Genomic DNA, 27,244 nt, shown 5'->3' on the forward strand with positions numbered 1-27,244 from the left:
ACGAAGCCGCCGTTAACGACTTCTCAAAGTGGGCCTTCGAGCAGTTCCTCGACGAGTTCTCCACCCCGGGCGCCACTCCTTTGCAGTCATTCGCCGACTAATTTCCCATCTCGTCCGACAGAAAGCACACAGAGGAACAAAGAAGAGAGTGAGAGAGAGACAAAAGGAGACCAGTAGTGAAACAACATATTCCACAGGGATATACAGAAAGGGGCGGATGGAAGCTGAGGAATTCGCCAACTAGAGGCGTCACTCAGCTCTTCCCCTCCTCCAAATTGAATTTTGTCAATGCTTTTCCCCAACCTAATGCCCAAAATCACAGTCAGCCCCATTTTTCTCTCCGATGAGTGTTCTTGGTTTGTTGAAAAAAAGGTGTCCTCCGTGAATTTCCTTCCAATTGTTTTTTAGGACTAATAGAAAACAAAGTCCTTTGTGTGATTTTTCTTGGTTTGTGGTGTGTTTTTTTGCTGGGTTGATTTGTAGCTAAAAAAAAGAGAAGGATTGGGAAAAAAACGATGAGAATTTGAAAGGTGGGTTTTGCTGGGTTTCTTGTTGCTGCCTTTGTGGTGGGGTTGAGTTCAGGGGAGCAGACGAGGAAGAAGAAGAAGGGATAGAAAGGGAGGGAGTTTTGGGGGGGGGTGCGAGTTTTGGGGGGGGGTGCGGCGGAGAGATCTGGAACAAGAGAGATGATTTCAGTTTTTTTTTAATTTTATTTTAAGTTTGATTCCTTTTATGTTGATACATATTGATCATTTGTTTAGTGAAATAATATTGATTTAGAAGGTACTAGACGTTTGGTATTTAAAATTTTTATTTTTGAAACGTACCCGTCTGATGAAACGCGTGTGTTTGAAAAGTACCAATTATTTGGTATGTCTTTTTACGTTATTTCGACGAGTAATGATCATTTGGTATTAAACTACCAACTAACTGGTACATTAATTCATGTTAATTTGACACATAATGATCGAATAAGTTAATTTAGAACGTACCCGACTTTTGGTACATAACCATGCCTTATTTGGTAGGTCTTTTAACGTTATGTTAATTTAAAAGATACAAATAATTTGGTATATAAGGTGCACATCGCGCCAAGTAAAAACATGGTGCACTTTCGACAATATCTAGTACATAAGGTGCACTTTCGACGACAATTGGTACGCAAGGTGCACATCAAACGTAATGATTTATTACCAAAAATTGCTTTAGTCTACAACTGCATGTGAGCAAGAGAAATCTTTAATCTACCAGTGATGACATGAACAATACCAATTTTTCAAGTCCACCATCACCAAATCATCACTATGTACTTCAAATACAAACTCGCTTGACCAATGTCTTCCCATCTCTAATAACTTATCCAATTGGTTCTCTATTTCAAGACATAATTAAGAGTTCCATTTCTTTGCAACAATACGTTTCTCCTTATTCACCACCATCAACTTAACTCCTATGCTTTCTACCAACTGGAATTGAATGACTCGGCAACGTTTGACCACATCTCACCGTACTTGCCAAAAAAATATCAATCAAAAGACTGCATAATCCTAACATTGTATTGTTCAATATTATACTTTTCATACTTAAAACTGAAAACCCCTAAGCTTTCTACCAACTGGAATTGAATGACTCGGCAACGTTTGACCACACTTTCTACCAACTGGAATTGAATGACTCGGCAACATTTGACCACATCTCACCGTACTTGCCAAAAAAATATCAATCAAAAGACTGCATAATACTAACATTGTATTGTTCAATATTATACTTTTCATACTTAAAACTGAAAACCCCTAAAAACTATACTGTTCACTAAAAGCATAAAAAGAGAAGAGAAAAAAATGAAGAAAATGAATAATGGTGGGACGGCAGGTCTTAATGATCTCTGAACTTGCAATCGCAGTAATCCTTATTTGTTTTCATGTTGTACCAAAGCCGACGTCTTAAATTCATCTCAAAGAAATATTTACTTTATTTCTTATTTCCGCTGCATGAATTGTTCTCTGCCAATATTGATCATATGTTTAATAATGAAAGATGATTGAACAAGTGAATCATTTTATATAGTAAAATATCTTCCGTCAGTTGGGTTCCATGAATTTCAACTCTTCAATAGAAGATGAAAAGGTCTAGTTGTTTAATTAGATGACATTAGAAGTAAATTTTAGTCTAATGCTAATAATTGTTAATCAATCTCGTGATTAACTCAATTGGAGGTCCTTAGTAATGTCATTAGATGAGCTTGGATTTCAATATTTGTGTAGTTGACCTAACGAATTCCACTTCGCATACAAAGTACCAGCATTTCTTTTCATATCCCAACTAATCACATTCCCTTTAGTATACATCCGTAAACTTTCGGATCTCTAATTCCAAAGACAAAATGGCTATCAAATGACCCCCTACTTCAAATTGTTTACAATTTTTGGTCTACATGTTGTGTATTCATGTGCATTTCTTCCGTACTATTCCATATCCTTTCCACCACCCACCCTTTCTCTATTCATCCCTTTCTTTCTTCGTTGTATTTTCTTTTATATCTAACCAAAAGTAAAAATTAGAAACCATAAACGAAATGATCATCAAACGGGTCTTTTAACTTTTATTTTGTTTGTGTAGTAGCCTTCTTGATATATAGTCTACAAACTGTTGGAAAATTAGTTATTTATTTTATTGTTTGAATTTGGGCTTATCCCGTTAGTATTAGGGTTTCGTTTTCTTGCTTATTAGGGTTAGGTTAGTTCTCTATATATATGATGCTTTGTAGCTCGTAGAATTATCAAGTCATTCACAATGTAGTCTCTTAGGGTATTGTAGCCGTTTCGTCATTCTTAGTTAGTTTAATAATATTCTTATTATTTTGTTAGTCTTGTTCGTTCCGCATTCTAATATTCAACTCAAACAAGTAGGGGAATGGCTGAAATTCGAATTTGTTCATGCTACACGGATAAGTTTTGGTCCAAGAGCAACTTCATGTTCGAGCTTCATAAGATTCCAGAAATCTATTTCTGCAAACTTATGGGCCCTTTGCTGTATATTCATGTTCTGGTCCAAGAGCCACTTCATGTTTGAAAAGAAAGTACGAATAAGAAATCAAAGTTGTCATCTTTCGGGGTTGAAATCTTTATCTCACTGATTAATCCCAGTCAGACCGTCTAAAAAAAAGTCCATGGTATATATGTCTAGCCTTCTAATCCGCCCAGGCGCCCCTCCTTTGAGGGCTGACACATCCAGCACGATCCTGCTCATCAGACCGTGCATACGTGTAAACAGCTAAATATCTTACGCTATATATTGATTAAACGAGCAATGAAAAAAGAAACTTACGTGTTAGTGGATGCTTTTTCCAGTTCTGGAGTTCTGGAGTTTATGATGATTTTGTTATCAATCTTGGTCAACGAATGGTCCATTGGCAAATCAACCACTTTACTTGCTGAAGTGAAATTTTAACACATTAAATTTCGATTTAATGTAATATAACCAAGTTCATTTGAAACGCTTCTTACCTGATGTAGGAGCAGCAGTAACAGTTCCATCTAGCCCCAAGAGTTTCTACACAAACAGATGAATTTGGCATCAGTAATAAGTAAAAGTAACTGACAAGGTAATTAGTAAATATATAAGTTCATAAGAAGCATCGGTGCAAATCCAATGACGGTGGGAACAGCTACCTTTAGACTCTAGTAACAATCTTCCAGGTTATCATTATACAACATATGATCAAAGATGCCTGATGATTGCCCTTGCTAAATCTCAGCCTTGGTGTTACGAAGTCGCTTCAGGACCTGTTCCTCTGTCTTAGTTCCCCTGTTTCCATATTCAACCATGCTCAGAACAGGAACATGGAAAGTGCAATTTGAGGATGACAAATAATAAATGGCATATTAAACTACCTTGCCCGAAGGCGCTTCTCAAGCTCTTCCATTGAGGGTGGACATACGAAGATGAAGATAGCTTCAAGTGAACTAGCCTTAACGGATCTTGCCTTGGCTTATTATTTTGTCATAATTCTTTTTTTGCATATTTTTAGCAGCTTATTTGTGGCACGCATCGTTTATTACCGAGTCTCGTGTTTGGGAGATGAAACAAAGGAATGGGAAAGACTATAATTCTATTTGTTTTTTAGTTTCAATGAATCGTCTTGATTAATATTCCTTGGGAGATTAAAGAAATGGATGAGAAAGACTATTAATTATATTTTTTAAATTTCGAGGGATCATCTTGATTATGTTTCCTCGGGAGATGAAAGAAATGAATGAGAAAGACTATTAATTATATTTTTTAAATTTCGAGGGATCGTCTTGATTAATATTTTCGAATTTCATGCGAACGTTTAGAGTCGATGTGATTTGCACATGCATAGAGGTTACGGTGTCATGGCCAAAGAAATGGTTATATACAATTACAAGTCATAGACCAACGGATGTGATCATACCAACTCACGTGCACCGGATCTCATCAGAATTCCGAAGTTAAGCGATTTTGGACAAAAGTAGTACTAGGATGGATGACCTCCTGGGAAGTTCTCGTGTTGCATCCCCCCACCTCTCTTTTTTTCATAATTATTTTTTGCATATTTCTAGCGGCTTATTATTTTGTCATAGTTCTTTTTGTGTATTTTTAGCGACTTATTTGTGGTGCGCGTCGTTTATTACCGAGTTTCATGCTTGGGAGATGAAAGAAAGGAATGAAAAAGACTATTAATTCTATTTTTTTTTAGTGTCAAGGGATCATCTTGATTAATATTCCTCGAGAGATGAAAGAAATGGATGAGAAAGACCATTAATTATATTTATAAATTTCGAGGGATCGTTTTGATTAATATTTTCGAATTTCGTGCAAACGTTTAAAGCCGATGTGATTTGCACATGCATAGAGGTTACAGGGTCATCGCCAAAGAAATGGTTATATACAATTACAAGTCATAGACCAACGGATGCGATCATACCAATTCATATGCACCGAATCCCATCAGAACTCCGAATTTAAGCGAGTTTGGGCGAGAGTAGTACTAGGATGGGTGACCTCCTGGGAAGTCCTCGTGTTGCATCCCCCCACCTCTTTTTTTATTTTTTCATAATTCTTTTTTGCTTATTTTTAGAGGCTTATTTGTGGCGCGCGTCATTTAATATCGAGTCTCGTGCTTGGGAGATGGAAGAAATGAATGGGAAAGACTATTAATTCTATTTTTTTTTTTGAGTTTCGAGGCATCGTCTTGATTAATATTCCTCGGGAGATGAAAGAAATGAATGAGAAAGACTATTAATTATATTTTTTTAAATTTTGAGGGATATTCTTAATTAATATTTTCGAATTTCGTGCGAACGTTTAGAAGAAAGTGGGGCTACTCTGCTAATTGGAAGAAAGTACTAGTCTTCTTTTGTGCAAAATCTAGGGAGTGAATTTGTGCTGTGAATGAATTTCTGCAAATTTGAGTTTTTTTTTTTTTTTTTACTAAATTGAAAAAAAAAACAAAGGACCCGTGGACCCAGCCCGAACCAGCCCATTTCAAACGGGCTAGGTTAGGTCTGGTTCCTATATTAGAAAATGTAATCCCCGGCTCAGCTTGGCCTGTCTCTTCTAAGTTCAGGTCCGGTCCGGTCCTTTCAAAATTCGGCCCGCCCAGGCCAGTGCCCACCCCTATCTTAATGTACTTTTTTCCCTATGATTAGGAGCATTTTTCCCACTGGGTTTTTGTTACCTAACTAGGTTTTAACGAGGCACCCACCTTGGGTTGATCATATCCCTGATGACGTCCCGTAGACGTTTCATTTGGCTTTGCATTACTCACGTATTTTTTCTTAGACTATGGATTGTCCTTGGGTTTTTGCCATAACCTTAGGGTTTTTTAGTGAGACTTACTACTTTATGCAAGTTCCTACCTTATTGAGAATAAACGTTTTTCCCAGAATTAGTGCCGACGGGTTGACTTCCTCAACTTTTGCATGATACTGAAATCTACCTTCAATATTTACACACTCAAGGGGGAGTGTTGTGAACTTTCATAGTTTAAGTGTGATTGTGTAAATCCTAGATTAGATTTAATTCTAGTTATTCTTTCCTATATGGACTTGTATTCCTTGGGGATGAAGAAGTTCTTCTCTCCTTTTACTACTATAAATAAAGGCACTACGTATGGGAGATAACAGATCCTCAAACACACAATTCCTCTATAATTCTACAAACACATCTCTCCTCTCTCTCTCTATGCTTACCGCCGGCCCTCTCCTTCTTATCAGATAAAATAGGCTACCACAGTTGTTGCTTTGTCCAATAATACGCGACATTAAGACAAAGGATTCAAATGCGTGGTTGTATACTTTCAAATCTCTTTTAATAAATCAATGGAATTGGCAATGCAATCGCATCCATTGTGGACTTGCTTGATTAGAGTGAATGCATGTGGATTGGTCCTTGATTCATTAATCCTCGAACGTCGAGGCCCACAAAAAAAAAAGGGGCAAGCAGGTTCACGTTCACACCATCATTTTGTTTTTGTCTCCGTATTTTTTAAGATCTCAGACAAGAAAATCAAACAACTTGTCATAAAATAAAACTGAAATTCCTATTTACACGAGATAATCAAACAAGTTAACATTAAAAAAAACTAGTCATCGTGGAGGGACTTTGAAGCTTCTGCTCTTTTGGCTGTTTACCTATAAAAATTCCCAGCTTTTGACTAACATATAATATTAATATAGTACTAGGTTGCCCTGTATTCAGCTGCAGGTATGCACTCCATCAGTCCGAGAGTTATTTTTGTATTCTTGTCGTCGAAGTCTTATAATATATGTGGCTCTCGTACATCATGTTTTGTGTTAATAATATAATGTCAAATACAAATTTTTATTCACATAACATTATATCATTAATTTAAGGTATATTTGTTGATCTATCCTCTGAATTTGTATAGAGCTGTTAATTTTCCTCCGTGAACTTTAATTTTAGCCAATTACCTCCTAAAACCTTTATAATTAGCTAATTTCTCCCATGAACTTTAATTTTAGCCTATTACCCCCTGAACTTTTATAAATAGCAATTTCCCCTTGCTTTAGATTTTAAAAGTTTTCATCCATCTTGATCACGGAAACAACACATGACAACTGTATGAGGGCAAAAAGGATGAAACATTGGATGGATGAAAAATTGAATGAAAGTTTTTAAAATCTAACGCCAAAGGAGGAATTGGCTATTTATAACAGTTCAGGGGGTAATCGGCTAAAATTAAAGTTCAAGGAGGAAATTGGCTAATTTAAAAAGTTCAAGGGGGTAATCGGCTAAAATTAAAGTTTAGACGAAAAATTGGCAGCTGCATACAAGTTTAGGAGACAAAGTAACAAATACCTCTTAATTTAATGATTCAGATGTACAATGTACTCGTAACTACTCGTGTCATAGAAGTTGATGTCCTTGTATTGCGGTTCTGAGTCCGTTTACTTGTGATTCTTCGCAGCTATACCAAGCTAGCTAGTTCTGCAAATCCTTTTAAGTAACAACTTGCCAAAGCTTCCATTAATTACCAGTTTGTTTACTGGTGTTTAGTCTCCAATGGCTGATCCCATGACCACCAAAACCTCGTCACCTTTGCCTCCTTTTCCGACCCCTCCAATGAAATACGAGGTTTTCGTGAGTTTTAGAGGTTTGGACACTCGGAAAGGTTTCACTGACCATTTGTACAATGCTCTAGTTCGAGACGGGATCCACACTTTCAGGGATGAAGAACAACTCGAGAGCGGAAAACCCATCTCAAAGGAACTCACCGAAGCAATCGCAGAATCGCAAATTTTCGTCGTTGTTCTTTTGAGAAACTACGCAACCTCCACATGGTGCCTGCATGAACTTGCAAGTATGGTTGAACTTGCGGCAAACGATGAGTCTAGACTGATTCTGCCGGTATTCTATGACGTGACACCGTCGGAAGTCCGAACACAGACCGGAGTTTGTTTTGAAAAGGCGTTTGCTAAACATGAAAAAGATTTCGAAGGAGAAACAGAGAAGGTGACAAGGTGGAAGAGTTCACTGACTACAATAGCCGACCTTTCAGGATTTGATCTAAGACATTATAGGTATGTGGTACTTCTATTATGTATTTCATTTCTTTAGGTTGAAAATTTCTCATTTCAATATATGTTTTTCTTAATGTTCGTTTGACAACAATTTGCATTTTCGGTTTTTAGTTTTTGGTAGCTATTTTTTATTATCAATTAGTTCAATTTTGAAACTCGCAAAAATATAGCTCATTTGGTAACTATTTGGTTTGGTTTAATTTTTTTATCTTTAAGATATAGGAAAAGTATGTGAAGGAGAACCGAACACTACAAGAAAAACACCCTCTTTCCCGATGAAAGGATTTCGGCGAGCCAAATAAGGTTTCATTGCCTAATGTTCTGCCCTACACAAATTCAAAAATAAAACTTGTTGCACAAACATTTGCTCAATGAATTTTAAAACTTTGTAAGGCAAAAATTATTTGCCCGACGAAATTACCAACGGCAATTTCTTCGAGCCAAGTGCGTTGACCAATTTGGGCTAACGAATGTAATTGTTTGAGGACAATATTTTGTTGGTAAAACCTATTGATGAGCTAGAATAGTATCCTAAACTACGAAAATTTTACAATTTTGCCTGACGAATTTTCTACTATTTCATCGGCCAAAGTTCTATTTTCTAGAAATTTATGTCCTGGTGGTCACTCATCCTATATTTTTCTCTCTGTTTATGAGAGCCTCTCTCTCCGTATGTGAGAGTTCTTCTCCTCTTTGTGTGAGTGCATCCAATCTTTGAAGATTCACGTCACAGCCGGCTCTAGCTGTGGCTAGGGTCGGTAGCAGTCCCATGGTTCTCTTCTATTTTTTTCTTTTCCTTTTCTTCTTGTTGTTTGCTTGCTTATCTTTCCTGTTTCCTTCCGGTTCTTTTCCTCCTACTATCATCACTATGCTGCCCTATTTTCCTTTTGATCCTACCATCTTATATCCACATCACCCGTTTCCTCCATATCCATCTCCATCATTTTCATCAATGGGTTCGATCATCTTTCCAACCATCTACAATTTTGATCGATTGCCATCTATTTTCTTCATGATTCATCGCGCAATCTTGGGAGTGTGTGTAGAGCTTCGGCTCTGGTGTTCGCACGACCACCTTTGTTGGCCCGTGTTGGTCTTTCCCCCTGTTCGCCTTTGTTGGCGATGTTGGCCGTGAGATTTGTCTTCCCGCGGTCTTCCTGTAGCTACAGAGTTTGTAGCTTCTTTAGTATACGGCGACGATCATTGTTGTGGTGGTCTTAGAAGGATGTTGCAACCTTTAGATTTGGGGTTTGTGTTGGTGTGATTGCAAGACATCGAAGGGGGCAACAAATCAGGTTGCTCGTGGTATGGAACACAAAATGTATCGTGGTTCACCCCAATGTTTGGGCTACATCCACACTGATATTGTATTTCTTTGAGATGTTGAAGAGGATTGTGAGGGTGAGAGCCCTGCTCTGAATATGAGAGGCTTGAAGATTGTGAGGGTGAGGAATCCCTTTTATAGACTAAGGGCTCCTCACTTATTACATATTTGCCCCTTCATTTATTACATAATTACATTTGAGTCCCCCGAGTATTTATACGAGATCTAAATATGGAGGCCCTAAGTATGATACAAACAAAAACCAATTAAAATTATTGATTATAATTTTTAAAATTTTTAAGTGTAATGAAATTTGAAATTAAATTCTTGAACGGAATACTTATATAAATGTTATCAGCCACCTGACTGCCATAATTGGCATGCTTATCCCGATAGGCGTTGACTTCATAGAAAAGCGAACCCTTCACACACCATTCATCAACCCAGTAAGTGAGGAGCCGAGCATCGGAGTGACAAAGATACTGCTTCGCATCCTAGTTAGCCTTATTTGCCAAAGATTTTCATTGTGAATAAAAAAAGCAATTAAAATGAAAAAAAATAGAATAGTGAAATGAAATTTAAAAAAAAAACTTACCAAAAAGTTCAGGCTTTGAAAATGATCGCATAGCCAGTGTCATTCATCCATCCTTTCTATAAACTCCGGAGGTGGATCGGTCAGAGCTTCAGTAAGAGATGCACAAGTCTCATAGTACTTGTGAAGCTCGTACTTCCACTACTTGAATTAATCGGTCCACACTCGGGTTATATACTCAGACACACCCAACTCTTCCATGTCAATCTCAAAGGATTTTGTCTCATTACCTAATCCCAAAAATTATCATTTGGGTGATTTTTAGCATATGTCATCTCAGAGCATATGCCAACTACATTGACTGTTGGATTGTTGAAATTAATTTCGAAGACTGCAAAAATTATTGAAAGAATTGAATATGCGAAAATGTCCCTCACATTTGCCCGACGAAATCTTGCATTTTTTCTGGAAGAACTGAACTGTAAACCCTAAAAGCTAAATCATAAAATATACCTTCATATGTCGATGTCGTAGGATTGTCGAATGACTGGTTAGTAGGAGAAATGGGTGTAGATATCAAACTCGACATCTACAAAATAATAACTTCAAACTATAAGTCTCTGCTCCTTTAAGTGCACAACTAAACAAAAGATATTAACAAATAATAAAAAAACCTTAAATTAATTGGGAGGTTGAGAGATGGGTGATGAGGTGGCTGAGAGAGAGAGAGAGAGAGAGAGAGAGAGAGAGAGAGAGAGAGAGAGAGAGAGAGAGAATAAAAATAAGAAAGAAAAGAGGAGAAGTAAAAAGAAAAGGAGAAGGTTGCATGACCTATTTTAATGAATTGGAGTTTGCCCAAAAGGCCATTTTGTTGGGTAAAGTATATGGGTCATCGAACCAAAAAAGTGTAGGTAGGATTATGACAAGTAATTGTGGATCTTTGCCCAATGACCCATATGGTTAGCCCGACAATATTTTATCGGGCAAAGATAGCTCTGCAGACTTGCCTTTTTGTTGGGCAAAAGGTGGCATAATATGCATAAATTTTTTTTCTTGGCATGAAACCTTTGCCCATTGAAATATTTAATCGCCTAAAGTCTTTGAAGAAAAAAACCAAAACGTTGATCAGTTTTGTCTGTCCAAATTTTTATTTGATTTGTAGGACAAACTTTGGTCGGATAAATGGTAATTTCTAGCTGTAGAAGAAGAATGGAGGTAGAATGTGAGAAAGATACATAAGAAATGTAGAGTAAATAATTTAAGGGACACTTTGGATGCGGTCCCTAACTATCAATATTCTTTGATTGAAACCTTGTTAGTTTTTAGTTTTTGATTGAGGTCCCTGACATTAATGTAATAATGTAAGTTACTATATTTTTTAAATTAAAAATTAAAAATTGAAATTTGTAATTGTTTATATTAATGAGATTTTAAATAAAACCCATAATTTATGGGATCAAAAATAATAAAATATAAATTATACTCTCTATTATATTGTGTGTGTGTGTGTGTGTATACATATATGTATGGGTACATTAACCAAAATTAACAAAAAAGGTTATTGTACCAAAACATGGATACATTCTCAAATCAACGAAAAAGAATGTACCCATATAAGTTTAAACATGGATTAAAAAATTTGAAAGGATTTTATATTTAAAAAAGGGTACATTTTAAATATAACAAATTGATATAGAGGTGTGAGTACATTTTAAATGGGTACATTTAAGATTAAAAAAATTGAAAAATTATATGAATGGGTACATTTAAGATTAAAAATTGAGAATCTTTATATATATATATATATATATATATATATATATATATATATAAACTAATAGGTACAAACTTAATTTAATTTAATTTATTATTATTTTGGAAATGTTTGAATTGAAAATTAATTAGAAGTTTAATAGAGGTGTGAGTATTAAACCCTAAATTAATTACTAATTTTTATATTAAAAAATTATATAATAAACATGTAAATTCATTATCACATTAATGCTAGGGACTTGAATCAAAATTTGAGAACTAATAAGGTCTTAGTCAATGAACAGTAAGAACTAGGGACCGGATACTAATTTTTCCATAATTTAAAAACAAAAACTCTTCCAAGTTGTTTTCACTTTTCAAAGTTTTGTCTCTTTCCCGGTACTGTTTATTTTAATGAAAAACCACATTTTTACACTAAAAAGTCAATCATGGTACTATTCACTTTACCCTTTATTTTGTCATTATCGTTAAAATTCAAAGTTTTCAAGCTCTTTTCATTAGTTTTCCTTTATATTTATAGGCAAAACCCTAGTGAATTTATTAATTAGCCATCATCGATATCATTAGAGTTCTTTCATCCAATAAGATTGGTCCACCAAGTCCAATCCCTAATAGATTGTAATTTGGAGCCAAAGCGTAAAGACTTATTAGGCAACACTAGGTCAAACAATTAATCCAAGAAAAAGTTCAATGGAATTTGAGCAAGATTACTTTATTGGGCAATTAATTTAAGTAAAGATAAGCTTCCTATATGTTTCTGTCAAATAAAGTTTACTCGTTTTGGGATTATTTAGGTTAATTAACTTAAATCACCCATTAAACTTTACAATCACACAAATAAGCTCCATGTAACATACTTCATAAATTTATTAGTAGTGAAGAGCAAAGACCCGAATGTATATCAGTTCGTTCACTCCAGGGTCCTCCTTAATTATCAATCTTTACAAGATTGCATTATGCTTCGAACGAAAGCTCACAAACGGTAAAACCAATCAGCTGTAAACATTTGATGCCTCCTTTACTGCCATGAAATCATTTAAGCAAATTAAAATTTTAAAACATAGTCCAATGTAGCTAATAACTTTTATGTACTTCTGCCAATGCCGTGAACCTTAACGAAGTGCAAAATTTAAAACTTACGAGCACTTAACTAGCAGCTGCATAAAACCTTCACAAGTCAGTAATTCACGACGAACTTATATGAATGCGCAATACCAATATGAAATTGTTCGACCATCATAATTACTGGCCATTTTCAGCACTATATCAAACTGAAATTTATACCCACATTCACAATATGTTGTTTTATGACTCTAAAACAGTCTTCTTATAGATTCAAAATTGAAGCCTTGATGTCTAAAAGACTTTCACAAACATACACAAAACAAATAAGTGAAGCACATATCAATCTAATAACCTAACGTTCCTTATGGCATAAGTTATAAATTGTAGCAAACAGAATGAGAACAAATTTCATTAAATGTTAGGGATGTAATATCCACACACCCCTTTTTACTTCTCCCACACTTTTTTTGTTTTCGGCCGTCAGATCGAATGAATAGAAGAAGATCAACGAACATGAATTAACAAGGGGTGTGTGAAAAGTAAAAAGGGGTGTGTGGATAGCACACCCCCAAATGTTAAACAAGAAAAATTGGCAACATAAACTTCTTACTAAACATAGGTTAATAATAAAATCACCATAAATAAAGTAGTAAACTAGATTTTAATCCTTAAATAAGATGAAGTTTAGAAAATGTCTTATACAAGATTAAAAATTGATTTTAGTCCCTAAACTCTATTTAATGCGAGCATATGTATTCAATGTCTCTCTTTTTAATTTATAATTTTATGGTGTTCATAAATTAAATTTTATGAAAATATTATAAATTTTAATTCTCATTATGGTAAGTATCTTATATAAGAAAATATTTTTTGTAGAGATTTTTCTAAACACTTATGTTTTTGCATATTTTCTTGTGTGCCGCTAATTCTTTACAATATATTTAGGTACGAACATTTCGGTACACTAGGTTAGTATAATATGTTTAGGTGCGAACATTTCGGTACACTATTTTAGTATAATATATTTAGGTATTGGCATTATGGTTGTCACATCCCGGCCCGGGGCGGATCACTTTCCGGGCCCGCTTCACCACCATAGCACGATATTGTCCGCTTTGGGCTTACCATTCTCTCACGGTTTTGTTTTTGGGAACTCACGAGCACTTCCCAGCACGCCTTGATTCTAGGATCGGGGTGTGTCAATGGTACACTAGTTTAGTATCATATATTTAGGTAAAGAATTTTCGTGTACACTTATGTTTTTGCATATTTTCTTATGTGCCACTAATTCAGTACATATATTGAGGTACAGACATTTTGGTACACTAATTTAGTAAAATATATTATGATACGAACGTTTAGGTACACTAATTGGAGGAAGTTAAATCAAATTAATGAAATAAAATGTGTATAATAATAAATTAAAATTTTTATGTAATACATTAAATAAGATATCTATTAAATATTAAAAAAATATATAATATAAATTTGAATTAAGTACACATTAAATGACTAAAATCAATATCCAATCTAACACCACATTTTTATTAAATTTTAATCTTCTTCAAGAATTAAAGTTCAAAACCACTAAATAAATACACATCCAATAATCATTATATTTCCAGGTTTATAAGTAGACACATTAATGAATAGCATTATAAAAATTAAGGTAATTTGATGGTCATTATATCAATCGTTTCTGAAACTTACATCAAAATCCGTAATCTGTCAAAAAAATTCATTGATTTGTGTCAACTTGATAAAACCATCAGAATTCAATCTTTAACGTATTTCCTTAAAAGATTAATTTGAATTACAGTGACATGCAAATAAACAACATAGCAAATTAATAAGACAAACAAGCCTGAAATTTTACTAATGAGTACCTTGAGCAACTGTGATTATCTTTCTTGTGCCAAAAATTCTATGCTCTGCAAGATATTTCATATTTGAGCTTAGAATATAAAACACAACAAAAACCATCTCATATAGAAGTTAATGAAATCCAGAACTTTTTAAGCAAGAAGTAAACATATAACCATCATTTTTGAGTACACAGCAATGTGCCACTTTCAAACTAAACCAAATGGGTTGCATCTTAGTCCAAATAAAATGGTCCTTAATTTGAATCAATAGAAGTTACATTTGGTCAAGAATCTTTAAGGCCAAACAACTTATATGTCATGCTTCATTTCCTTAAAATTGGTACCCATATGAGATTTAATGGGGTTCATATCAGAAACATTTAAAACTTGAAGACATAGAACTATCCTTCACAATTTTTTGTAGGTTTTTTTATATACTTATTTTTCTCTCTTTCCTTGTTTAGAAAAGGCATCTTAATTCACCAAGAAAGAAAAGGCACTTTATTTATGATTCAACGATATATTTACACTCAACTCAAATATGAAAGCTAAACCTACAGATACACAGATAGATCATCAACCCATGCTTGTCTTATATTTGAATACATGCTAAGTGATTGTAAAATTATTTAATGCCCAAAAACTGTATCCTGAGAAACTAAATGATTGTAACCTGTTAACGAGTATGTTTTAACCCATAGTTTACTGATCCCAAATACTTAACATTATGCTTCAACTGTTTGGCAGATACGAGACACAACCGATTGGACAGATAGTTGAACGTATTTTCGGTGAATTGAATAACACAAATCACATGTTGTCAAATGATCTAAAGGACTTCGTTGGTACGGATACAACAACAACAACAACAAAGCCTTTTCCCACTAAATGGGGTCGGCTATATGAATCCTAGAACGCCATTGCGCTCGGTTTTGTGTCATGTCCTCCGTTAGATCCAAGTACTCTAAGTCTTTTGTTAGGGTCTCTTCCAAAGTTTTCCTAGGTCTTCCTCTACCCCTTCGGCCCTGAACCTCTATCCCGTAGTCACATCTTCGAACCGGAGCGTCAGTAGGCCTTCTTTGCACATGTCCAAACCCATTTTGTGTACGTGTTGATGCTTCACCGCCCAACATTCTGTGCTATACAGCATCGCCGGCCTTATTGCCGTCTTATAAAATTTTCCCTTGAGCTTTAGTGGCCTACGACGGTCACACAACACACCGGATGCACTCTTCCACTTCATCCATCCAGCTTGTATTCTATGGTTGAGATCTCCATCTAATTCTCCGTTCTTTTGCAAGATAAATCCTAGGTAGCGAAAACGGTCGCTCTTTGGTATTTCCTGATCTCCGATCCTCACCCCTAACTCATTTTGGCCTCCATTTGCACTGAACTTGCACTCCATATATTCTGTCTTTGATCGGCTTAGGCGAAGACCTTTAGATTCCAACACTTCTCTCCAAAGGTTAAGCTTCGCATTTACCTCTCCTGAGTTTCATCTATCAACACTATATCGTTTGCGAAAAGCATACACCAAGGAATATCATCTTGAATATGTCCTGTTAACTCATCCATTACCAACGCAAAAAGGTAAGGACTAAAGGATTGTTGATGCACAAAATCAGTGAGGACTTTGGTACAACAGAAAGTATTAAGTTTGTGATCTTCGCTAGATTATTCTGATCATTAGTGTGGATAAGTATGTAAATGGATAGAGACAGGAAAGCAAACACCTGATGTACGTGGTTCACCTAGATTGGCTATGTCCACGGAGTAGAGGAGTTCTCATTAATTGTGAAGGGTTTACACAAGTACATAGGTTCATGGTCTCCTTTAGTGAGTACAAGTGAATGATTTAGTACAAATGACATAGGTTCAAGCTATCATCTTCACTTGCCTTATTTGTCTCATAGGTAGATGTGGCATCTTCTCTGGAAGTACTCTTCCTCCATCCAGGGGTGGTATCTTTAACTGGTGAAGATGCACAAGGTAATGTATCAATTTCACTTGAAGCTTACTTGTAGTTTCAGGCTTGGGCAAGCGCGATACAAACCATGTAGTAGGAGTCCCCCAAGACGCCGAGCTAGGGGATCTGCTGAAAGAGGCGACAGACAAGGTAAGCAATCAAAGCTCCAAGCAATCAGTCCCAGATCAGAAGTTTGATTTCGAGTTCCGGCTGATTGTTCTCATTCTCCCTATCTTGCAGGCAGCATGAAGGATAAAGAGAAGAAAAGGAGAATAGATGATATGAGATACTTTTGCTTTTGAAGAAGTAACTTTCCACAGGCTTATTCTTGAACTGGGCTGGAGGATTTTCTGGTTTCCTCCAGAGTATAAGGCCGACTGAAGAATTTGAGGGTCAAAACAAGTCCATCAAATCTAGAGTATGTTCGACCCTGCTGATATGGGATACTTTTGCTGTTGACAAAGTAGTGGATGTATCGGCGCGTGTTCTCTTACGCTTGTCTCCACATGCTTCCTTGTATCCTTCTCACTTTCCCTATATGTTCCTCAGGCAGATGTGGTATCTTCTCTGGAAGCATAAGATGTTGAAGATGAGTACTCGAGAGCAATGCCAGGTAAGTAATCAGGTAAGGGGTTCCAGGCAGTCAGTTCATGACTAGAAGCTTGATTCCAAGTGCTGACTGATTGCTCTCTTTCTCCTTGTCTTGCAGGTAAGAACAAGACCAAAGGAAAAGACAGGGAAAAAGCATGATATGGGATACTCTTGCTTTTAACCTTGATGATATGAGATATTCTTGCTCTGGTGTAGCTTGTTTGCAGAGGGATTATCGGGGGGGAAAGAAAGCTGAGTATTTCGAGAGGCTTCGTTGGGAGTGCCCTCTCAGATATGAGGAAGGGTTGAGCATTTTTCCAGGTCTGCCTGTCTGTTGAGGATGGAGGTCGACATATATAGGAGTTTCCCTAACAACAAGTAGTAATGTTATTCCTTTACCCTGCTTGGTCATAGCACGATAGTGGGAGCTGCCAGCTTCACATGTGTCAGAGCACTTTGAAAAAATGGTATGTGGTATCTGGAAAGCTGATGTTGCGTGTGAAGATTACAGACAAGCTTTATCCAAGGAGATCTGGCTCTCGAAGTTGAGAAAGCGGTGCCTCTTCAGTTTTCGAACAAGCAATCCTGTCGGGGATCTGGCTTTCGAGATTCGGAGAACGGTGCCTCTTCGATTTTTGAGAGAGCAATCTTACTGGGAGTCTGGCTCTCGAGATTCGGAGAGCGGTGTCTCTTCGATTTTTGAGAAAGTAATCATGTTGGGAGTCTGGCTCTCGAGATTTGGAGGACGGTGCCTCTTCGATTTTGGAGCAAGCAATCTTGTTGGGAGTGTTTTCTCGAATGTGGGTAAAGGTTAGGCATGTTTGCTAGTCTACCTTGCCACGGAGCATAGAGGTTGACACATAGGGACTTTCAATTATCCAGCAGTGGTGTTGTTCCTTTACCCTTGTGGGTAATAATATGGTAGCTAGACCTTCAAAATTTATATGTCTAAACTTTGTTAGTGCTGTTTCTTTGCTATTCTTTTACCCTTCTTGGTCATAGCGATGTAGTGGGAGCTACAAGCTTCACGTGTCTAAACTTTGTCAGAGATCTTTGGCAAAGTTATATGTGGTACCCATGAGCTGATGGTGCGTGTGGAAAGTGAATGATTGAACAGTAAGATTCACGTGCTTTCTACTTCACCAGAAATCTTCAACAGAATGCCCGTAATTTCAGCGAAGCTGAGTGTGCATGTGACAGATGCTGACAAGGCTGAGAAAAGCAGGTGCCTCTTCGATTTCTGAGATCGACCCTCGTGGTCTCTGAGCAGCCTAGCTTTTGAGAAAACAAGCGCTTTTTCGATTTCTAAGATCGGCCTTCGTGGTCTTTGAGCAGCCCAGCTTTTGAGAAAGCAAACGCTTTCTCGATTTTTGAGATCGGTCCTCGTGGTCTCTGAGCAGCCCAGCTTTTGAGAAAGTAAACGCCTCTTCGATTTCTGGGCAGGCGCCTCTTCGATTTCTGAAGCTCTGTCGAGTGCAGATTTTTATAGGGGCTGGCATTAAGTTCCAAAGAACACTTGAATCTTCACCAGTAGAAGCTCCCTTCTTGCACTTCTAAGATTTTGATTTGCCCGACCTTTTCTCTCTTCAACACCTTTGAAAATGTCTGGTCCCTCCGACCGTCGTTTTGACTTGAACCTTGTTGAAGAGGCAGCCACGCCTTCTCCAGACAACATATGGCGCCCATCCTTCTTATCCCCTACTGGTCCTCTTACCGTTAGGGATTCCGTGATGAAGAATGATATGACTGCTGCGGTGGTGGCCAGGAACCTTCTCACTCCCAAAGATAATAGACTACTTTCCAAACGGTCTGATGAGTTGGCTGTTAAGGATTCTCTAGCTCTAAGTGTTCAGTGTGCAAGTTCTGTGTCTACTATAGCCCAACGCCTATTTGCTCGAACCCGCCAAATTGAATCATTGGCGGCTGAAGTGATGAGTCTCAAACAGGAGATTAGAGGGCTCAAGCATGAGAATAAACAGTTGCACCGGCCCGCACATAATTATGCTACAAACATGAAGAGGAAGCTTGACCAGATGAAGGAATCTGATGGTCAGGTTTTACTTGATCATCAGCGGTTTGTGGGTTTGTTCCAAAGGCATTTATTGCCTTCGTCTTCTGGGGCTGTACCGCGTAATGAAGCTCCAAATGATCAACCTCTGATGCCTCCTCCTTCTAGGGTTCTGTCCAGTACTGAGGCTCCGAATGATCCCCCTCTGGTGCCTTCTCTTTCTAGGGCTCTACCGACTGCTGAGACTTCTCCTAAGCAACCTTTGTGAAGGCTCTCTCTTGTTTGTTTATTTTGACTCATGTATATGTACATATTTGTAACTTATCAGAGATATCAATAAATAAGTTTTGCTTCATTTCAACGTATTGTGTTAAATACACCAAAGCCTTCTTCACTGAGTGGGGTCGGCTATATGAATCTTAGAACGCCATTGTGCTCGGTCTTGTGTCATGTCCTCCGTTAGATCCAAATACTCTAAGTCTTTTCTTAGAGTTCTTCCAAAGTTTTCCTAGGTCTTCCTCTACCCCTTCGGCCCTGAACCTCTGTCCTGTAGTCACATCTTCTAACCGGAGCGTCAGAATGCCTTCTTTGCACATGTCCAAACCACCGTAACCGATTTTCTCTCAATTTTCCTACAATTTCGGCTACTCCTACTTTACCTCGGATATCCTCATTCCTAATCTTATCCTTTCTCGTGTGCCCACACATCCAACGAAGCATCCTCATCTCCGCTACACCCATTTTATGTACGTGTTGATGCTTTACCGCCCAACATTCTGTTCCATACAGCATCGCCGGCCTTATTGCCATCTTATAAAATTTTCCCTTGAGCTTCAGTGGCATACGGCGGTCACACAACACGCCGGATGCACTCTTCCACTTCATCCATCCAGCTTGTATTCTATGGTTGAGATCTCCATCTAATTCTCCGTTCTTTTGCAAGATAGATCCTAAGTAGCGAAAACGATCGCTCTTTGGTATTTCCTGATCTCCGATCCTCACCCCTAACTCATTTTGGCCTCCATTTGCACTGAACTTGCACTCCATATATTCTGTCTTTGATCGGCTTAGGCGAAGACCTTTAGATTCCAACACTTCTCTCCAAAGGTTAAGCTTCGCATTTACCCCTTCCTGAGTTTCATCTATCAACACTATATCGTCTGCGAAAAGCATACACCAAGAAATATCATCTTGAATATGTCCTGTTAACTCATCCATTACCAACGCAGAAAGGTAAGGACTTAAGGATGAGCCTTGATGTAATCCTACAGTTATGAGGAAGCTTTCGGTTTGTCATTCATGAGTTCTTACGGCAGTTTTTGCTCATTCATACATATCCTTTATAGCTTGGATATATGCTACTCGTACTCCTTTCTTCTCTAAAATCCTCCAAAGAATGTCTCTTGGGACCCTATCATACGCTTTTTCCAAATCTATAAAGAGTGTAAATCTTTTTTCCCATCTCTATATCTTTCCATCAATCTTCGTAAGAGATAGATTGCCTCCATGGTTGAGCGCCCTGGCATGAATCCGAATTGGTTGTCCGAAACCCGTGTCTCTTGCCTCAATCTATGCTCAATGACTCTCTCCCAGAGCTTCATTGTATGACTCATTAGCTTAATACCCCTATAGTTCATGCAATTTTGTACGCCGCCCTTATTCTTGTAGATAGGCACCAAAGTGCTCTTTCGCCACTCATTTGGCATCTTCTTCGTTTTCAAAATCCTATTGAAAAGGTCAGTGAGCCATGCTATACCTGTCTCTCCCAAGACCTTCCACACTTCGATCGGTATATCGTCTGGGCCCACTGCTTTTCTATGTTTCATCTTCTTCAAAGCTACAATCACTTCTTCATTCCTGATTCGACGATAAAATGAGTAGTTTCTACACTCTTCTGAGTTACTCAACTCCCCTAAAGAAGTACTCATTTCATGTCCTTCATTGAAAAGATTATGAAAATAACCTCTCCATATGTCTTTGACCGCATTCTCTGTAGCAAGAACCTTTCCATCCTCATCCTTGATGCACCTCACTTGGTTTAGGTCCCTTGTCTTCTTTTCCCTTGCTCTAGCTAGTTTATAGATATCAAACTCTCCTTCTTTGGTATCTAGTCGCTTATACATGTCATCATAAGCCGCTAACTTAGCTTCTCTCACAGCTTTCTTCGCCTCTTGCTTCACTCTTCTATACCTTTCACCATTTTCATCGGTCATGTCCTTGTATAAGGCTTTACAACATTCCTTCTTAGCCTTCACCTTTGTTTGTACCTCCTCATTCCACCACCAAGATTCCTTTTGGTGTGGAGCAGAGCCCTTGGACTCTCCTAATACCTCTTTTGCTACTTTTCGGATACAACTAGCCATGGAATCCCACATTTGGCTAGCTTCCCCCTCTCTATCCCACCCACACTAGGTGATTACTTTCTCTTTGAAAATGGCTTGTTTTTCTCCTTTTAGATTCCACCATCTAGTCCTTGTACACTTCCAAGTCTTGTTCTTTTTTCTCACTCTTTTGATATGTACATCCATCACCAACAAGCGATGTTGATTAGCCAAGCTCTCTCCCGGTATAACTTTGCAATCCTTACAAGTTATACGATCCCCTTTCCTCATTAGAAGAAAATCTATTTGTGTTTTTGACGACCCACTCTTGTAGGTGATCACATGTTCTTCTCTCTTCTTAAAGAAGGTGTTGGCTAAGAAGAGATCATATGCCATTGCAAAATCCAAGATAGCTTCCCCATCCTCGTTTCTCTCCCCAAAACCATGGCCACCATGAAAACCTCCATAGTTGCATGTCTCCCTGCCCACGTGTCCATTTAAATCTCCTCCTATAAATAACTTCTCCGTCTGGGCAATTCCTTGCACCAAGTCTCCAAGGTCTTCCCAAAATTTCTCCTTTGAACTCGTATCCAACCCTACTTGAGGTGCGTACGCACTAATCACATTGATGAGTTCTTGTCCTATTACAATCTTGATTGCCATGATTCTATCTCCTACCCTCTTGACATCTACAACATCTTGTGTCAAGGTCTTGTCCACAATGATGCCAACATCGTTTCTCGTTCTATTTGTGCCCGAATACCAAAGATTAAACCCTGAGTTTTCTAGATCCTTTGCCTTAAGACCAACCCACTTAGTTTCTTGTAGGCACATAATATTTATCCTTCTCCTCACCATAACTTCCATTACTTTCATAGATTTTCCCGTTAAGGTTCCTATATTCCACGTTCCTAAACGTATTCTACTCTCTTGAACTCTACCCTTCTGTCCTAGCTTCTTTACCCTCCCCCATCCAATAGGATGAAAGTACTTCTTTTGTGTGTCCTGTGTAAAGTTGATAGGAGCATATGCTCCCAAACAACTTTGAGTGGAGTCGTTCGAAAAGAAGTTTTTATGGCCCCCTTGCTCATTTAACACTGCATCCGGGTGCCGATGGAGATACAGCGACCCTTACTCACTTATCACTGTGCTCGGGCCACACAGCGCGCCACTTACGGGTGACGCCCTAGCTTTAGTGCAATTTCGTTCTGGATTCATTTTCATAAGGATTCGACGTAACTGAGGAGTGCCGGCTGTCGACTACCTGACGCCCTCCCCCTCCTCCTTTACCCGGGCTTGGGACCGGCAATGTAAGATAAACTTACACAGGCGGAGTTTCGTTGGTACGGATCAAGTAGATAAAATCGAATCCAACTTGCATTCGTCTATAGGGTCGGAAGAAGTTCGTATAATTAGGATTTGTGGGATGCCAGGAGTTGGTAAGAGTACCATTGCAAAAGCTCTTTCTCAAAGAATTCGCAATCAATTTGAAGCTTTCAGTTTCATTTCTAAGGTTGGAGAGATATCTAAAAAACAAAGTTCATTTCACATCCAAGAACAACTAAGTGATCACTTGTTGGATAGAAAAGTAACTACGAAGGATGTCAACAAGGTGATAAGTGAGAGATTGTGCCGCAAACGTGTTCTGATAATTCTAGACAACGTGGATGAATTAGAACAAATAGAAGCTGTAGCTGGAAAGGATGGCAAAAAATTTTATAACCGGTTTGGTAAGGGTAGTAGAATCATTGTAACCACAACAGATGAAACACTGTTGACAAAGTATGAGTCAAAATTACTATACAAGGTTGAGAAACTTACTGACAAGGAAGCTCTTCTTCTCTTCTGCCGGAAAGCCTTCAACGAGGATTGTCCCATAAATGGCTATGAGAAATTGTCTTATGAATTTGTAGATCAATGTGGTGGTCTTCCTTTGGCTCTTGAAGTGTTGGATTCCTCCCTCCTGGAAAGAAGTGTGGAAGAATGGTCCAGCACGTTGGCTTCTTTGAAAGATCATAATTATTCTGGCGAGGAGAGAATTATTGGTACTCTTAAAGTAAGTTATTATGGATTAACGCATTTCGAACAGAAGAAAATGTTTTTGGACGTTGCATGTTTCTTCAATGGGGAGGATGTTTGTCGGGTAAAAAAGATATTTGAAAGTTGTGGCTACTATCCAGGTAGCAATATAAAGATTCTCCGAGAGAAAAATTTGGTAAGCATCATAGGAGGAAAATTGTGGATGCATGATTTACTGCAAAAAATGGGCAGAGAAATTGTTCGTGGAGAAAATGAAGAGAAGGGAAAACGCAGCGAATTGTGGCTTTGCACAGATACCCTTTGTTTGCTCCCTAAATCCGCCATGGGTCTCGCGGGCAAGCCGGGGATTTACTTCACATACGAGATTGGTGGGTGCGGGCGTGCCACTACTAGATGCCGCTAGTAGACGAGATTTGAATGATTGAGATTGCGCCTTTTGACTTCAAATCAAGAGATTGTGCCATTTGAGTGGGAGTTGCTCAAATCAAGGTTCTTTGTTTGCCTTAAAAATAAGGACTTTACTTATATGGAGAGGTAGAACAATATGTAAATGACAAAGGAAAGTAAATGACTAATATTGTAGATTGCTTGTAAATTAAATGACTGAAGATGAGTTGTACATGAAAACTACAAAGGAGATCGATACTGCAAGTGAGCAGCAGAGCTAATAAACTAGATAAAAGAAGGCTTTTGGTGAAGGTTGATCCTGAAAGGGATGAAGGCTTGGTGCTGACTACAGCTTCGTATGCAAATCTGGCTTGAGCAGAGTTTGTGTATTTGTTTGTTTGATTGAGTGTCCATAATCCTTGTGCATCTACTTCTTTTTATAGGGATCTGAGGGAGCCCTTTGTTGAGAACAATGCACTTGCCCTAAAGAAACTTGGGCAGTTTGTATTCCATTGCTTGGGCAGCTTGCATTTCACTTGCCAACTTGCGTGGAGAAATAATATTAAAAGAGGAACTTGCATTTCCACCACATGTTTTTATCACATGTTTTCCCACTTGTAATAAACTAACATTTAAAAGAAGTAAGTTGGCTTCTTTCACATGTCCCTTACCCGAAAGCTCTCATGGTGCATTCTCATCCACTTGCATGAAAAAGCATGCACTTGTCTTGATTAAACAATTCTTTTGGCAAACCTCCACCATCCAAACCAAAAGGAAAAACATTATTTTAATGCCAAACTCTCCCACTTGACAGACAAATATCTCTTCAGGTTCAATGTTTTGCCTCATCACCCTCCAAATGCCATATTTTATTCAAATTGCCCAAATAAGTAAAAATGGGTACATTTTGGGTGCAAACACCCTTCATGTAATAAAGAAATATAAGGTGAGAAGTTTAATGAAATGCTCATGTTTTTATCTCGATTAAAAACATCTTGCACAAAGTCAAACTGAATTATATACACATGTACATATATCTACATATCTGACTCCTTGTCTCTCCTCCTTTACATGACTTCGATCATTTATCTGTATACAATTCATGTTTCCCTTCAAACATAGATCTATAGTGGTTTGGCCATCAAAGCAATGACTACTCGCGAACAATCAGTCTGCCACAAAATCTAAACATGGACAGTAATTGGCTAGGATTGGCTGTATGTGCAAACTTTGCAATCCTGGAGCATCTGACTTCCGAGATTGACAAATTGGATATCCCAGCAATTTCTCACAACCTTAGTTGTCATTTTGAATCGGACAAAGGGAATTCTCTGCATCACTACTACACAAGCAAAGAAGAATTCATGTGGTTGCATCTTGGAGGATTCGTTTGGGTATCCTACATACCACGAGTGTGGTTTTCAGATCAGTTGAATGAATGCAGTTCCCTAGAAGCTTCAGTCGTAAGTGATCACGAGGCCTTCAGTGTCCATGGGTGTGGTCTCCGCCTACTACACCAGCATGATGAAGAAGAGTTTACTCAGGCCATATTGCAGTATATGACGTCGTTGTGCGATAAGAAAGGGAAAAATAAGCAAACACCCTCATAAGGGTGAGACAGGAATGATCATGTAGTAGAACTCACAAGGCAGCATTGAGGAACCTCACCAATAAAGAAGGCTTGTCAATGTCACTAATAACTTCTCCCCTTCCGCAGATGTGGGTGTAGCTATATTGGCTAGAACGGATATAGTACCCCTATGATGCAGTGCATTAAGGAGGTTGAGTAATTACGGATCTTGATATTCAGGATTGTCCATTGAGTTTTCAAATCTAGTTAATATCTCAAGTAATCAAGTATTTGGAATATTGTGTTTTTAATTATATTGTTGGATTGAGACTTGGTGATTATTATCTCTTATGTTCTAGTTGACTAGGAAGTTGAAGTTGTGTTAGTGTTTAACTATCTTGTTGCTAGGCCTATTGAAAGGCTAGAATCGTTAAGGAAGAAACAAATTATGCATTTTGAATGAGTTTATGTAAACAAGAACTAGTTCTCTATATTGCTCATTGGGTCATAGTTGTGCTTGATATTTCAATAAACATCTCTTTGTTTTCCTCCCTACATCACCTTAAGCACCCGAATTCGAATGCGCAACTCCACCCCATCAATTTATTTCGTTACTTAGCAAATTTTTCTACCTTGGCAATGCCTTCCTTTTTATTCATCTGGTCTCAGCTAATTAATTGTCAACTTCATGTTAAAATGCAACAATGCAGCCTCCTATGTTTAATCCATCATTAGGGCTTGACAAAACTCAAGACGGAATTGTAGAGATTAAACGTGAAAAATGGAGTGCCGACTATCAATTATCTGACCCCTCCTCCCTCCTACATTATCCGGACTTGGGACCGGCATCGTAAAATAAACTCAATACAAAAGCCTTGAATATTTTTCTTCTTCTGAATCAAAATTACGGAAAAATCAACACGAATTAATTATGCAAATGATTAAATAAAGGGATGTTTTGATATAGCGGATGTTGGCGAACTGACGACTCGTATCGAAACAAACTGAGCCAGCGTACGATGATTGCATAGTCCAGACTCAACTGCAAATGATTTTAAATACCGATCAAACATGCTTTGTTCCACTGTGATCAAATAGAGAGACAGACTTTCCTCACGAACAAAAAGCGTCATCAAATCAACCAAAGCTTGCACGCCACCATTATGTATGGACTTAATATATAGTTAAATTTAAGGCTTATTATATTAACACTCCATAAATTGTTGAAGAAACCCTACATACTTAATACACCCCACATTTGTTTTTTCAATGAATAATTATCTTAATACACTCCACATACTTCCCCATAATACCCTCACACCTCACATTCTCAATATACACCTTACATTTTCTACATGCACCCCATATTTTCTATACACCCCACATTTCTCAAATCTTATAAAGCTTTTAATTTAGACAAAAAATGCCGACTAGAATTTTGACAAAAGATGCCGCCTAAGATTTAAAGCATATGTGAGCTGTTTTCAATTCCATCATTAAAACTCGTGTCGTCTGTTTTTAATATTTGGTGGTAATTTTAGATGTTTAATTTTTCATGTAGTCTCTATGGTTCCTAAAAAATGAATATGAACATAGAAACTTGAATAACGCAGCAAAAACAAGATTAAATAATTATCGATGTCGTCAAAATCACTAAAACAATAAAAAATATGAAGTCTTACCTCATTTGAAGCTTCGAAAAAATCGTTTCCGTGTTTCATTCGTCAAAAATAATT

General features: G+C 37.6%; 2 protein-coding genes and 2 non-coding genes across 5 annotated transcripts in view; 3 read left to right on the forward strand and 1 right to left on the reverse strand.

The window, feature by feature from the left end:
* Positions 1 to 3,069: 3,069 nt before the first annotated feature.
* The window catches only part of LOC103423260 (guanylate kinase 2), a 33,394-nt gene continuing 9,219 nt past the window's right edge, over positions 3,070 to 27,244 (reverse strand). Inside the window, exons 10-11 of one of the 2 annotated variants that reach the window (XM_070809233.1) lie at positions 3,328 to 3,433; positions 3,070 to 3,241 (exon numbers count right to left, since the gene is read on the reverse strand). In XM_070809233.1, coding sequence (XP_070665334.1) covers positions 3,130 to 3,241; positions 3,328 to 3,433 — 218 coding nt within the window. In that variant the 3' untranslated portion in view covers positions 3,070 to 3,129. The remainder of the gene's footprint in view (positions 3,242 to 3,327; positions 3,434 to 27,244) is intronic. The other variant, XM_070809232.1, reaches the window with a different exon arrangement.
* Positions 4,422 to 4,540, forward strand: LOC114820265 (5S ribosomal RNA). Its single transcript, XR_003767760.1, has one exon. It is a non-coding gene; the product is annotated as a 5S ribosomal RNA (ribosomal RNA).
* LOC114820249 (5S ribosomal RNA) lies at positions 4,935 to 5,053 on the forward strand. The gene has a single exon (XR_003767743.1). It is a non-coding gene; the product is annotated as a 5S ribosomal RNA (ribosomal RNA).
* On the forward strand, positions 7,321 to 15,538 carry LOC103449736 (toll/interleukin-1 receptor-like protein). The gene is made up of 2 exons (XM_070809792.1): positions 7,321 to 8,066; positions 15,373 to 15,538. Exons 1-2 carry the CDS (start codon positions 7,549 to 7,551, stop codon positions 15,536 to 15,538), a joined length of 684 nt encoding a protein of 227 aa, XP_070665893.1. The 5' UTR covers positions 7,321 to 7,548.

The sequence above is a fragment of the Malus domestica genome, chromosome 12 (assembly GCF_042453785.1).
Source record: "Malus domestica chromosome 12, GDT2T_hap1".
Classification (NCBI taxonomy): domain Eukaryota; kingdom Viridiplantae; phylum Streptophyta; class Magnoliopsida; order Rosales; family Rosaceae; genus Malus; species Malus domestica.

Bases quoted from the DNA above. Each gene is read 5' to 3' on its own strand.
- LOC103449736 (XM_070809792.1), top strand. From the start codon at position 7,549: ATGGCTGATCCCATGACCACCAAAACCTCGTCACCTTTGCCTCCTTTT. The intron at 8,067-15,372 runs GTATGTGGTACT...ACTGTTTGGCAG, and splicing joins TTTGATCTAAGACATTATAG to ATACGAGACACAACCGATTG.